Source organism: Squalius cephalus (assembly GCF_949319135.1).
Source record: "Squalius cephalus genome assembly, chromosome: 22".
NCBI classification, from domain to species: domain Eukaryota; kingdom Metazoa; phylum Chordata; class Actinopteri; order Cypriniformes; family Leuciscidae; genus Squalius; species Squalius cephalus.
The window spans coordinates 20380810-20393623 of record NC_137143.1 but is presented as its reverse complement, the minus strand read 5'-3'; the positions used below and the strand labels follow the sequence as shown (position 1 = coordinate 20393623).

The following is a 12814-nucleotide window of genomic DNA, read 5'->3' as shown; positions in this document are numbered from 1 at the left end:
ATGTGTATGTGCACGCCTCCTTATAACATCCAGCCTGAGAATGTAGTATGCTATAACCTCTGTAAGACCCTTTGTAGAGAAAACGAGATTAGCTCTTTTGTAAAACTTGTCAAAAGATGCTCAGGACTTCTGGTTGGCTGCATTTCAGCAGTCAAAAGAGCCCACCTCCAAGTCAATGATATTCTGATCCCTATATACACCCTTTTAAGTGTAAATCTGGTATTGTTTTCCCCTTTACACCCAAAAAGTTAAATGAAAGTAATATATCACAATTCTGCTAAACTAATAATTTGAGATGCCATTCATGTCACTCTGTAGCACAAATGAAGAATGACAATGTGAACACTTAAGTTTAATACTTAAAGGGAAAGTTACTCCAAAAATAAATATGTATGACGTGCTTTCTTAACGTGGTACACAAAAGAAGATATTTTGAAGAAAGTCTAGTGACTTTCAATGTATTAAAACAAAACACTTGGAAATTTTTGTGTTCCATAGACAAGGCTCGAAATTGCGACCATTCTGGTCGCATATGCTCCTGAAATTTAATCTGTGCGACCTAAAAATATATTTGGGAGCATTTGTGCGAGTGCAAATAATGGTTGTGGTGCGACCTGTTTTCATTTCTCTAAAAAACGTTTGCAAATTACTTCACAGTGTGTACCTTATGTGCGCTGATACGCGATGGCCGGACCGTCATTCTATCCAACGTTATATAACCAATCCCGGGGGTTTTCCTGCATTGATTTTTTTTTGGCGACCGCCAAAGCCTTATTTGATCGGTGCGTGAGTGACTGCTGCGCTTGACGAGAGAAAGCCCCGGCCGCGCGCGCGCACTCTCACGTCTTCAAACAACACGAGCGCTGTCGTGCTCTCGTGCTCTCACGACTTGCTCTCTCTCCCTCGCGCATATTAATCAAAATCATTTGACACGATAGAAAAAGGGCGGAAGACCGAAGTTTCACGTGGAGCATTCGGAGATTTTTTTTTTCTCCTAAATTTCCGTGGAGTGTGAATTGTGCTAAAAAAATAAACTACCGGGATAATCAGACAACGCTTGCCGTATGCTACACGTCCACTAATGACACGTCCGATTCGCGAACTAATGACTCATTTGAACCGATTCACTTTAATGAATGGTTAAAACAACTGATCTGTCCAACACACTCACGAGATGTCTGAATCGATATAACAAATCGGTAACACTTTACAATAATGTTCCACTTATTAAATTCTAGTTAACACAGTTAACATGTACTATTAATAAACTGGACTTTGTTAATTTTTTAACCATTGTTAATGTTAATTTCAACATTTGGGCTACTAATAGCCTACATTATTGAAATATTTTTTTTTATTTGTTAACATAGTTAATGCACTGTGAAGTAACATTAATGAACAATGAACAGCTGTATTTTTATTAACTAAGATTATCAAAGATTAATACAGCATATTAATAGCAATAGAGTGCCAAGTGCCAAGCAAAAAATGCAGGGACAGGTGTGTGGCAAACAATCAGGTTCATCAGGTTCGATTATTAAGGCTTTTAATCGTCAGGATACGTCAAATATAACCATACTGTCTATGAATATAACACCGCATACACCATCGCCAAAGAAGAGCTTGCCTTCACTAAATTTATGTCAAATGACAAATCATGTGCCAATATCATCGGGGTGAGATGATATAGAGCCAGAAGACCAAATTTCAAATCTTGGCCACAGGATGAAATAAAATCTGTTAATATATAATTTGTAGTTGTGGTGCTCCTTAATTTTTGGTGGGTGCTCCTAAATTTTTGCTGGTGCTCCTAACTTTTTGAAGTTGGGAGCACCAGTGCTACCAAGTAAAAAAGTTCATTTCGAGCCCTGATAGAAGAAAGTAAACGTATTTTTTCAAAAATAAAAGTGATGCTCACAATAGCAAACACCCCAATTGATACTTCAAAAGAGCCAAATCTGTTCAATAAGCCACATACATTATCGAAAGGTGCATGAACAAAAAAAGCAACTTGTGAAAAATGGTGTTCTGATAAAATGTTCCTTTCATTTTCCTCATCTTGACTTTTCTTTAACTCAACGAGCACGGTGAAGCAAACTTCAGCCCAGGGTTCAATCTAATTAGTGTGGTTTGTTAATTAAATGAGTGCGCCACTAACGAGGTAACCTGCTGTTCCTTGATAATGTTAATTACCCTGAAGGGAAAACCTCTCAACACGGTCATTTAAACTGTCAGCTGGCATTCCTCCTGGATTATTGATGATTTGTAAAACACTGGGCGGCTCTCTCGCTCCCCTTTGCTCACTCGTTCACTTGTGCTCTCTACTTTTCACCCAATATGCCAGTATTGACTACATCCGCCCCTCGCTTCCTGCTCGTGATTAGCGGTGGCCTTGTTCATCTTCTTCTCTCCTCCATCTCCATCAGATTCAGGCTAAATAAAAAGTGCACCCTAATCTGTACTTACATGCCAGTCTGTGTTAGTCTCACAACTGTGTTAATGCAGGAAGAAGCATGTTTTCATGACTGTGATATCAAAGCTTTACTCTGGTGTACACACGCGAGTGCGTCTTGTCACATTTGACGGGTGGGCTAAAGCAGGCAGTTATCACCACTGCCCCAATTCAACATGGCAGGCATGAAGACTGTATTTCTTCCCAACAGTAAGAAACACCAAGACAAAACAATACCAACACACATGCAAAATGCACAGTGTATTGTTAAACAAGAACTGATGATTACTTTGAAAAGATAGCCTGCTGCACATGAAATGCGGACAAAAATACATTGTGGCCAATGCGTTCTCGTTTTAGTAAATTGTGGCCACGATATAATAATTTGTTCCCTCGATTTAGCAAATCATAGCCACATTGTACTCATTTGCTCCCTCGTTTTTATTTAACTACAACAAGGAAACAAATTATTATATTGTGCGCGTGATTTAGTAAAATGAGGGAACAAATTGTTATATTGTGCGCGCGATTTACTTAAACGAATATGTAAAACACGCTGATGTATTAAGCCGTGGGAATGATTTGTTAATTCATGGCCACTATATTCATATTTTTTGGTATTGTCTTTGGTAAAGCAATAATGAAAAAATTAACTAAACTTTGGTCTTGTTACTGATAGATCTAAGCTCTACACACTACTCTTTTCCCAAGATTCCTGCTCTAGACCCTGAGAGAGAGTGTGAGTGTGAGTGTGAGTGTGTGTGTGTGTGTGTGTGTGTGTGTGTGTGTGTGTGTGTGTGTGTGTGTGTGAGTGTGTGTGAGAGAGAGAGAGAGAGACCAGGTGCTACAGAAACGTGCACTCAAGCTAGAAATGAAGCTTGGTTTTTTTAAGTAGTGCCATTGTTCAGCTCTTCACTACAAAGAACCACATTCACAACTCTGCTCTTATAATAATATAGAACAGACGGGGGATGGGAGACGATCAGAATCAGATAGTCAAGAACTTTATTAAGAAAGTACGACATGACAAATAGGGCTGGGTGATATAGCAAAAAAAAAAAAAATTGATGACTTGATATTTGATGATAATCAAATTCTTTTTAAATTCAGTTCAATTTCATTAAATTAAAAATATTTACATTTTTCATTTATATGCACCTTTGCAAACTAATCACTGAATCAGAGTTCAGATTGTTCTAAATGATTCAAGAAAATGAATCAAGCTTACCAACTTTTTAAAATGTTATATCATAAACATTTTGGAGCAAAGGATTGTGGAGCTAGTATAATAAAGCTGCCTTTAGGAAACGAAATGGCCTAATAAGAAGTGCATTTAATCCGTCATAATTTTCATGATGATGCTTGATTTGATAACACAAGCAAAATCATCATAAATACATAGAATATTTGATATTATACCACCCAACCTTAATGATAAAACAAAACATACATGAGTGTGATTTAGATGTGCATACGCTCACATCTGATGGTTATAAGAAGTGTATGTATGCTTGTATAGTCTTGCTTGTGTTTGTGTATGTGTATGTGTGTGGCACTCGTACCTGCACAGGGCTCTGTTTGAGCTCGTTGCTGCTGGGGGAGTTGAGTCCTGTGGCCTGCTGGAGGATGAACTGGCGTGCTGCCTGGAGGGCCTGTGGACACGAGACACAGAGACAACACAGCGGTGAGCACCACACATACACACACCTTTGCACTCTGCTTACATTTCCTCAAAATCACAGGAGGGATACACTTAGCACTGCATGGTGGGCCCCACCTGTTTGCCAACCTGAGTGAGTGGGGCCCCTCCCTTACAGGGCCAGAAATGGGCCTTGCTTTCTCTTCAGACTGAGAGGGAGAAAATGCAACTCTGTAACTCTACCGCACCCTTTTTTTTCCTTTCTCTCACACTTCCTTAGATATTCTGTCCACTGTGCCGCCAATCCGAGGTCCGTCCCACATCATGTGGCAACGCTTCGCTACCCTACGAACAGATGACGGCAGTATTCGTTTGGATTTTTTAAACTGTACCCGCACAGGATCTTTGGTCCAATGGCAAAATGCGGCTCTCAAAACAAAAACACTAGGCAACAGTAAATCAGTGGGCAAACAGCTTTTTGAAGAGCGCCATCAGGATGCACATTTGCTTCCTGGCCCTGAAGAGAGAGAGGAAGGTTACATAGTAAATATTGATTTATGAAAGGGGTGTGTGTGTGTGTTGGGGGGGGACTGAAAAAAGAAAAAGAAAAAAGACCTGACACCAAGCATAAATCCTCAGTCATACTTCGATATACTAACCGAAAAATAGCTGTAAATTCCAAACGTTTTAGACATTTTAAGCCAGCTTTAATAGTTCATCTAGCTGTAAACTCACTTTGAAGGCAAATCTATATGGTTTAACATTCACTGTCATTAGAAGCATAATTCATCCAAAAATCACAATTGCCGTAATTTATTAACTCTCACGTCAGCACCATAAACATGGCATAAATGTGGTCCATACAACTCAAAATATATATTTTAAGTCTTCTTAAGTCATACAACAGCTTTGTGTGATCAAATAAAAACATGAGTACTTTTTGGACAACTGAAATTACATTAAAATACTGTAAATACATTGTAAAAATCTTACTGACCCCAAACTTTTGAGCGGTAATGTACACGTATTGTAACTTGGTGAGAATCAAAGGCAAACCTATAGACAAATGAGATTTGAGAGCTTCAAAAAAGTAATAATACAATGCATGGGTCATACGGACGCATATTTAGAGCTTTTTTTGAGCGTGACAACGCCTGGCCACTTTCTGCTATTGTTGTAGTGGAAAAAGCGGCATAAATATTCAGAAGTAAGTTTGACATAAGACACTAAGGCAAATGAGTTAAGTAAACAATGACAGAATATTCATTTGAACTACCCCTTTAAAACATGGCCATTTAGCACTGATCTGATATCAGTAATAGACTGATAGTGCTAATAGCCATTATATCAATTGCAGAAGTACTTACTGGCTAAATGTGTGGGAGGGTGCATTTCAAAGCCCAGTCCAGGACCCTCTAAATAAATGGTGCCAATCCATTTAAGAGAGATACACCTCTGTCTTTTTTATTGTAGAGGGGGTGGTGGGGGTTTTAGAGAGAGAGAGAGGGGGCCAAAAAAGGCGAGAGGCCCCCTATACAATCGGCACATGAGAGAGAGAGAGAACATGCAGTGGTCGGTGTGATGAAAACCATCTGCATCAAGAGCACTTGCTACTTTTGCTGAGGTCGCAATTGAGCGGCGTGCGCACACACATTCGCGCATGCACACACATGCTGTGCAGGAACCCCCCACCCCCCTCCATCTGCACACATGACCTCAGCGGAAGGCTGGATAAGCTAAAGTGACCGGCAGCACCTCCCAGCTACGACTAGCTCCGAGACTACAAACTGATGGCATGTGGTGTGAATTACTTCTTTCAGACGTGTGCGCGCACACACACAACCAGAGACAACTTGGACCAGATGGTTGTCTGGCAACAATGATCAACAATTGGACAAAACTGCCGCACTGATTACCACTTTATTAAACTCTTCTTTGATTTTCATAAACACCATGATTATTTGGATTAAATGGTAGCAGTTTAGTGCACACATTTAATCCTAGGTAATTTACAGTGCACTAATTTAATGCACAGCCCCTTCAGGAACAACCAGAGGTTAAGTGCCTTGCTCAGGGGTGCAATGGTGATAGATTGTGATATCAGTAATTTTGCAGTGACTGGGTCACCCCTAAATAGGACCACCCCTAAATTTGCGTTACCAGTCTAGAACTATTAGGCTAAAACCATCTTAGATCCATCTCATACCTTCTTTCTTGGACCATTTCCTTATATTACAGGAATAGTTTACCCAAAAAGAAACATTTTATCATCATTTACTCACCCTCATGCAATTTCAACCCTGTATTTTTTTTCTCTCTTGAAAGGCAAAACTAAAGGCTAAGCAGAATGTCCGAGCAGCTCTTTTCCATACAATTAAAAACTCCAAAAAAGCACCATAAAGGTGTAATAAAAGTGGTCCATTTTACTTTTTTTCTTTGTTCTGCGCAACAAAAATGAGACAACAGAAGGGCAGAATGTCCAAGTAGATCTTTTCCATAAAAAAAAAAACAAGAAGCTCTAAAAAGGACAAAAAAGAAAATCATAAAAATGATTTATAAATGACAAAAAGAAGAAAAAAAAAGCAGAGAAGCAACATAAAAGCTGTCCAATACAATGGTAAATTATCAAATGGCTTTAGAAGGCTTAAAATATAGTACACAAAGTGTATACACTGCATTTATTTTTTGCCATTGTAAAATCACTTTTAGGAACTTTTATGATGGGCATTTAACCTAATATCTAAATTTGTGCTGCACTGAAAAACTAAAATAATTTGAGCGTGGAAAGACATTTTCTAAGCTACAACAAGTCCTAATATGTGAGAAACAGACAGGGATTTGAAAAATTAGAAGCAGATGTAGTACACAAGCTGTATGGACCGTTTTATGATTTTCTTTTAATATTAAAAATATGAAAAATTGTTATTACATTTTTGCCATCTTTTTTGGTGCTTGTTTTCGTTGTGTGGAAACAAACTGTTCAGAAATTATTCCTAACATCTTGTTTTGTGCTGCACAGAAAATATGTTGAAAAAGAGTTTGGAATGGCATGGAGGGGGGGGGGGGGACCAAAAGGAGGGTGAACCTCTCCTTCACAGTACCTAGTGAAGAACAAGTGGTCAGCATGGCTGGTCTTAATCACGATGCACTCAGATCAACAGTGGGACCGGAGGCTGGTGACACTAAACTGGCCCAGAATGAGATCAACTGGGGCGGCGGGTCTCTCTGAGCAACAGGGGAGAGGCTCCGTTCTGTGGCTGGAGAATCTATTGAGTCTGACTTGCCAATTTTATTGCTTTCACGAACAGTGGAGGTTAAAAAAAGATTTGGAGTACAAACAGGGGGGAAAAAATGCTTTATAACTTCCATCCATACATCTAAGCAGGGAGTGAAAAACACATCCAGATTTCAAAAGGGAACATGAGTTGCTTCTTTCTTCTCGCTCACCTACTTTCATCTTATCTCTCTCTCCCATCCACCCCAAAGCCTCGTGGCATTCGCTGGTGAGCGCTGCACCTTTAAAGAAAATATGAGGGAGGCCGCGGCTGGTCGGGTCCAACAACAGTTCCATTGTGCTGTTGAGTTAGACAGGTTTTATTGCAGTGCAGGGCGGGCGGTAGGACGAGCCAGAGCGAGAGTGAGAGCGAGTGAGAGAGGGGAAGGGGAGGGTGAAGAGGTCAGAGCCCAGCTTGGCGGCCTTAGCAGCACAGTGTGTGAGTTCTTCTGACTTGTCATCGGCCCCCCCCCGTAAATCAACACTCCTGACATTGCCTTTAATAACAGAGCATTTTTTAATTCAGCAGGGTCGTTGGGGGGGGGGATGGGGATTGGGCTGGAGGGTGTAGGGTGGTCAGAGGGGTGGGTGTAGGGAGATTTAGCAGGGGGCTCCCTCTTCTTCCCTTTTTTCCCCAGTCTTTCTTTTCCTTTTTTCTCTTGGCTCTCGCCCTCCCCTCTTTAACAGGCTTCAAAAAAAAAAAAAAAAATGGCTGACAACTGGGTTTCTTTTCTTTTTGCAGGAGAGAGGGAAGGAGGGGGGCTTTCGGGTGAGGGTCCATTATGGGAAAATAACAGGGAAGAATTCATTTTGGCATACGCACGTAGAACGACTCGCTCTCGTTCTAGCAAAGTTGTGACAGTCGCGTCCGTGCGCACAGATGTGCCAGCATCCAATAATAATACGGCAGATTAAATTTTTGAGCAGTTCTACGACGGACGTTCCAAAACAACGCAGTAAAACACACAAACAGGGGTGATTGCACGCCTCTTTCCTGGATGTCCCAGCTTCTATTCATTACGCTCAGGTTGCTTAAGTAAACATGACTGGGAGGTGATGAATCGGAGCCCTAATCCGCCTGTGTTTGTGGGAGTGAGAATGAGGGAGAGGGCAGAACATGGGGCGCTCGCTCGCTTTTTCTCTCTCTTCTGTAAATCTAAACAGTGAAGTCGGCTCCTCTGCGGACAGGTGGGCACCATATGCTGGAATGATCCATCATCACTGACAGAGAACCATTGTTGATGCCTGCAACGTCCCCCCACAACCGCCCCCGTAGAAAAACAGAGCCCACGGTGGGCCGTCCATGGGTGTGGGTGGGTGGGTGGATGGCGGCGAAGTGGTAGGGGGGCCAGGGTGGCACGAAGGGTCAGAGGGAATCATGTTACTGGAGTTGGCGGATCCAGAGCTGAAGACAGACTGAGACTGCCACTGTATGCTGGAAGAAGCTCAGGAGATATTGATGGGGATGAGGGTAGAAAGAGGCAGGAACAAGAAACAAAGACTAATCCTTCGTATAAGAGTAACGTGGAGACATAAAAAAGGAAATGAGGACAAAAGTAAAATGAAATTAGAATAAAAAAAATGTAAGAACAAATGAATGTGGACAGTCAGTTACTGTAGACAGTCTTAGATATGGTTTAGATCTCTTCTGAAACTTAAGACACATACTGAGGCTTTAACTTATCTCTACTTAGAAAACAAATTAGACTTTTTCTCAGAAAAAAATCAATTTAATCTCATTGCATTCTAGGAGAAACATTTGAGATATTAAAGAGATGTCATTTTGTCTTTCCTAGAGGTCTGTCTACATCAGCTTTATGAAACCGCTGCGGGCCACACTCGACCAGTCAAACCCCTGCCTCTGTGCTGACCTCCAATCAGAGTTAGATATGATGTGCAGTTATTTATAGTTTGCTAGTGAGGACCCTTTTAGAAGAGGTCAACGAAGTAACAGTGGTGGCCTCCCTCAGGGCCATGCCGCTGCGTTTTTAATTCATTCTTAAATAAACCCCTGTCAACATGCTCCACTTACACTCTGGCTTCTACTGCCAAATGGCATATTTATCCGCACTCAAAGCAGCTTTGAAGTATTATGTCACACATTGTGACTTGACACAATCATTTGTTTTATCTTCTTCACAAACGAAATATATATTTTTTATGATATTATAAGAAAACTAAAAGCAACCAAAGTTATAAATCCCTATTAACTGTATGCTCACAAGTTGCTCTTTCATAGCTCAGGAGACAAAATGGAGTTGTCCACAAGTTGTCTTTCATTGAAGTATCAAACTTTGCCTCAGATGTTTCTGAGGCAAAAGTAAAAATAAATTAGATAAATGTTGATATACATTAAAATTAAAGTAAATTGGAAGAAATTGATGAGAAAATGTAATATTTGTATTTTAGTATGTGAATGAAGACTTGACAAATATTAGCACAGTGTGAGACTTTCTTGAGACTACTAGAGTTTTTCTCAGGGGAAAATCTGAGCTCTCCATATCTCATCGTGTTAGGAACAATTAAATAGATGTGATTATTCTTTCCTATGGGTTATTATAAACAAAGAAATTAATTATATAGTCTAATAAATGTCTTGTGGTGCCATTTTAGACTAAACGCAAATAGGTGAGGTCAGTTTTCTATTAAAATGAGAAAAAAAAAAAAAAAAAAAAGCATTTCAAATGCACTCTGTAATTTGTTCTCACTGTTTAGGAAAGCAACAGGGTGTGCTCTTCATGCGAGTAATGTTACCTACCTCATGCTACAAACGCACGCATGGACAGATGTGGTCAGACACTCTACAAACAAACCCAAACACACCACAAAAAGTCTATTTTAAGGGTGTGAAGACAGAATATATTTCCAATTTGCAAAATAGCAGTTCATAAATAACTAGCCAAAGCTTATTTTCCCCTCACTCAACATCAACGGTGTTTAAGGCGGGACTGGAATGTGAACGTTTAGAAAAAAAAAACATCCTGCGTCGCACCGAGGGGGAAAAAAAGAACCAAACTTAACCTTCTTTCAGCAGTACAAACCGGGAGGACTTGTTACACTCGGGTGCTTTTGTTCAGCATGCACCCTGCATGATAGCCACCTCTGAATCAGGAGCGGAGAGAGGAAGACAAAGGCACCCTTTTTTTCCCAACCGGTGCCATTCAACCTTAAAGGAAAAGTAAAGCTATGCCAAAAGCTGCTTCTTTTGAGGTTCGGGCTTGATCCTCCTGGAATTAGGAAGTTCAGCTTTCTCCTTGTAATGTGTCTAAAAATGAAGACTTGAGCTGTTTCTGTTTGCTTGCATTGGATACGAGAAACAGAAGAAGGGGGGGGGGGGGTGAGATGAAAGAAAAGTTTCACAGATGTAATGTAAGCCGTCATCCAAAACGTCACTCATGTGAGGGATTTGGCAAAAATAATCATACCTGCTTGTACAACCTCTTCAAGCTCTGAGTAACTACAGGCGCACAATGCGCCCGCTCCTTTCCTTTCGCCACTCCTGACGGCAGCCACTTTATTACTCACGAGTGTGACAACTTGTGGGATTGCTTTGTATCTGAATGGCATATTTACGTGAAGTGTGGCTTTCGGTAGCAGTTGCTTGTAATGTATCAAATGCATCACTGTCAGCTACCAGAGGAATCTGCCACCGCGGATGTGTTTGTCCACACAATCGAGAGAGTTACGCACCATCGCTTATGGAGTGTTGGCCAGGCCAATACGAATGTAACTTTCCAGAGAGACCATCCGTGCCGATAATCGCTAAAGGATGAATTATTGTTTGCCAGAGATCCAGACTTACTCTATTTTGATGCTGGAACGCTCCGACACAGCTGGTGACCAAATGAGCTTCGTCTACAGCGGCTGCAGGCAGACATACTGGGCCTGTTAGCAGCTGTCCACCCCGGGCTACAGGACGAGGTGTGGATTGTACGACAGGATCGGGTTTATAGGCCCGGGCCAAGGTTTCGCAGATCTTAACTTGGTCCCCATGACTCATTACAGTCGTAGCCTGCAGTGCTGTCCAATTTCACGGTGGGTTTCAAATAAACTGCACTTCTGACCATATTTCTCCCTTTTTTTCCCCTCTCTCTCGCTCCTTTTTGGCCCAAGCTGGATTTAATTTGCCACTTCCTGTTCCATCATGTGGTTCGCAGTCACTCGTCACATTTGTTTTTGTTCAGATCCATTAGAACACGCATCTGAAAATGGCAAAATCGAGTGAATTATTCAATGCCGAAATCATCTGAAAGCAGCCGCCGCTGTCCCTTTTTGCCATTTAATGTAATGTTTCCGCAATATAAAGGCTATAGCAAAACCTTAAAATTTAAACAGCTACAGCAGACTCCCATCGGCCATTAAAATGAGGAAAGGGTGAATTGGAGCCAAGGCAATAAAAAAATAAAACTAAGGGAGGAAAAAACTTCAAAATATGCTGTAATGTTTGAAAACCCTGACCGCTTTCGTTTTTTTTTTTTTTTTTTTACATCCTATTTTTCACAAAGGGGACCTGTTTGAAACTTGCTGCCTCTGCTGCTTTCCAGATGTGCGTTGCTCACCTCTAAGTCCCCAAAAATGTTAAAACAAAAAGCCTGCTGGAAAAAAAAGTAAATATGGACTGCAACACGATAGCAGTGGTGTTTTGGATGTCAGAGAGATTTTGTTTTTGAAAACTGTGAAAAAGATTGTGAGGATTGCATGGCTGTTGAACCCATTTGGGGAAGGCAAACAGTGAAAGAGGCTCAAATGAGCTCATATGTACCTGGTGTCTCTCTCTGCAGTAACTTATCCCCATGTCCCATACTGAAAGAGCAAAAGAGGAAGTGTAATCCACTATGGCTGGGCTCTCTGGGCATCATTATCTCGTTGTTGGCACCGTGAGCTCTCACTTTGTAGTGCTGAGGACCACAGCATTAGTGAGAGTTCAGCATTGAGACAGCTCGGGGAGAGAGAGAGAGAGCTCGGAGAGTTCAGGATACGGGTCGTCTCAAAATCCTCCAGCCTCGGCAGCCGCACAGCCGGCTAATTGATGGCAATTGCACGGCAGTTTTGCTGTGGTTTTCTTAACACCGCCCTTCTGGCAGCCAAACAAAGTTTTACTTGATAGGGTTTCAACCTCTCTCTGCTGTGCGGACTGCAAAAACTAATAAGCAAAAATGGACTTTCAAGGTCTTGTCGCATTTGAGAGCTTTTCAAGATCTTGGAGTGAGTCTGCAGGGATGGTTCGGGGTAAAAGGAAGGTGTTGGGGTGTGATGCGAGTCATGGCTTGAGTGACCTAGCCCAATGGGACGCCGTCCAAAGCCCATCCTCCTACACACATGCTAAACAGACTGACCTGGTCTCCATGATGAGGATAGCGCTAACTGGCAGCAGGGCTTCCCATCTAAACCACACATATGGAACGCATTTCTTTGTTATTATTAATAAAGAAAAAATTAATAATACACA

General features: G+C 41.3%; 1 protein-coding gene across 12 annotated transcripts in view; it reads right to left on the bottom strand.

Moving 5' to 3' along the window:
• foxp4 (forkhead box P4) overlaps nucleotides 1–12814 on the bottom strand; it is a 298841-nt gene that overhangs the window by 61527 nt on the left and 224500 nt on the right. For all 12 annotated transcript variants that reach the window (XM_079857685.1, XM_079857691.1, XM_079857692.1 and 9 more), the window contains one exon: nucleotides 4015–4104. In XM_079857685.1, the coding sequence (XP_079713811.1) occupies nucleotides 4015–4104 (90 nt within the window). The remainder of the gene's footprint in view (nucleotides 1–4014; nucleotides 4105–12814) is intronic.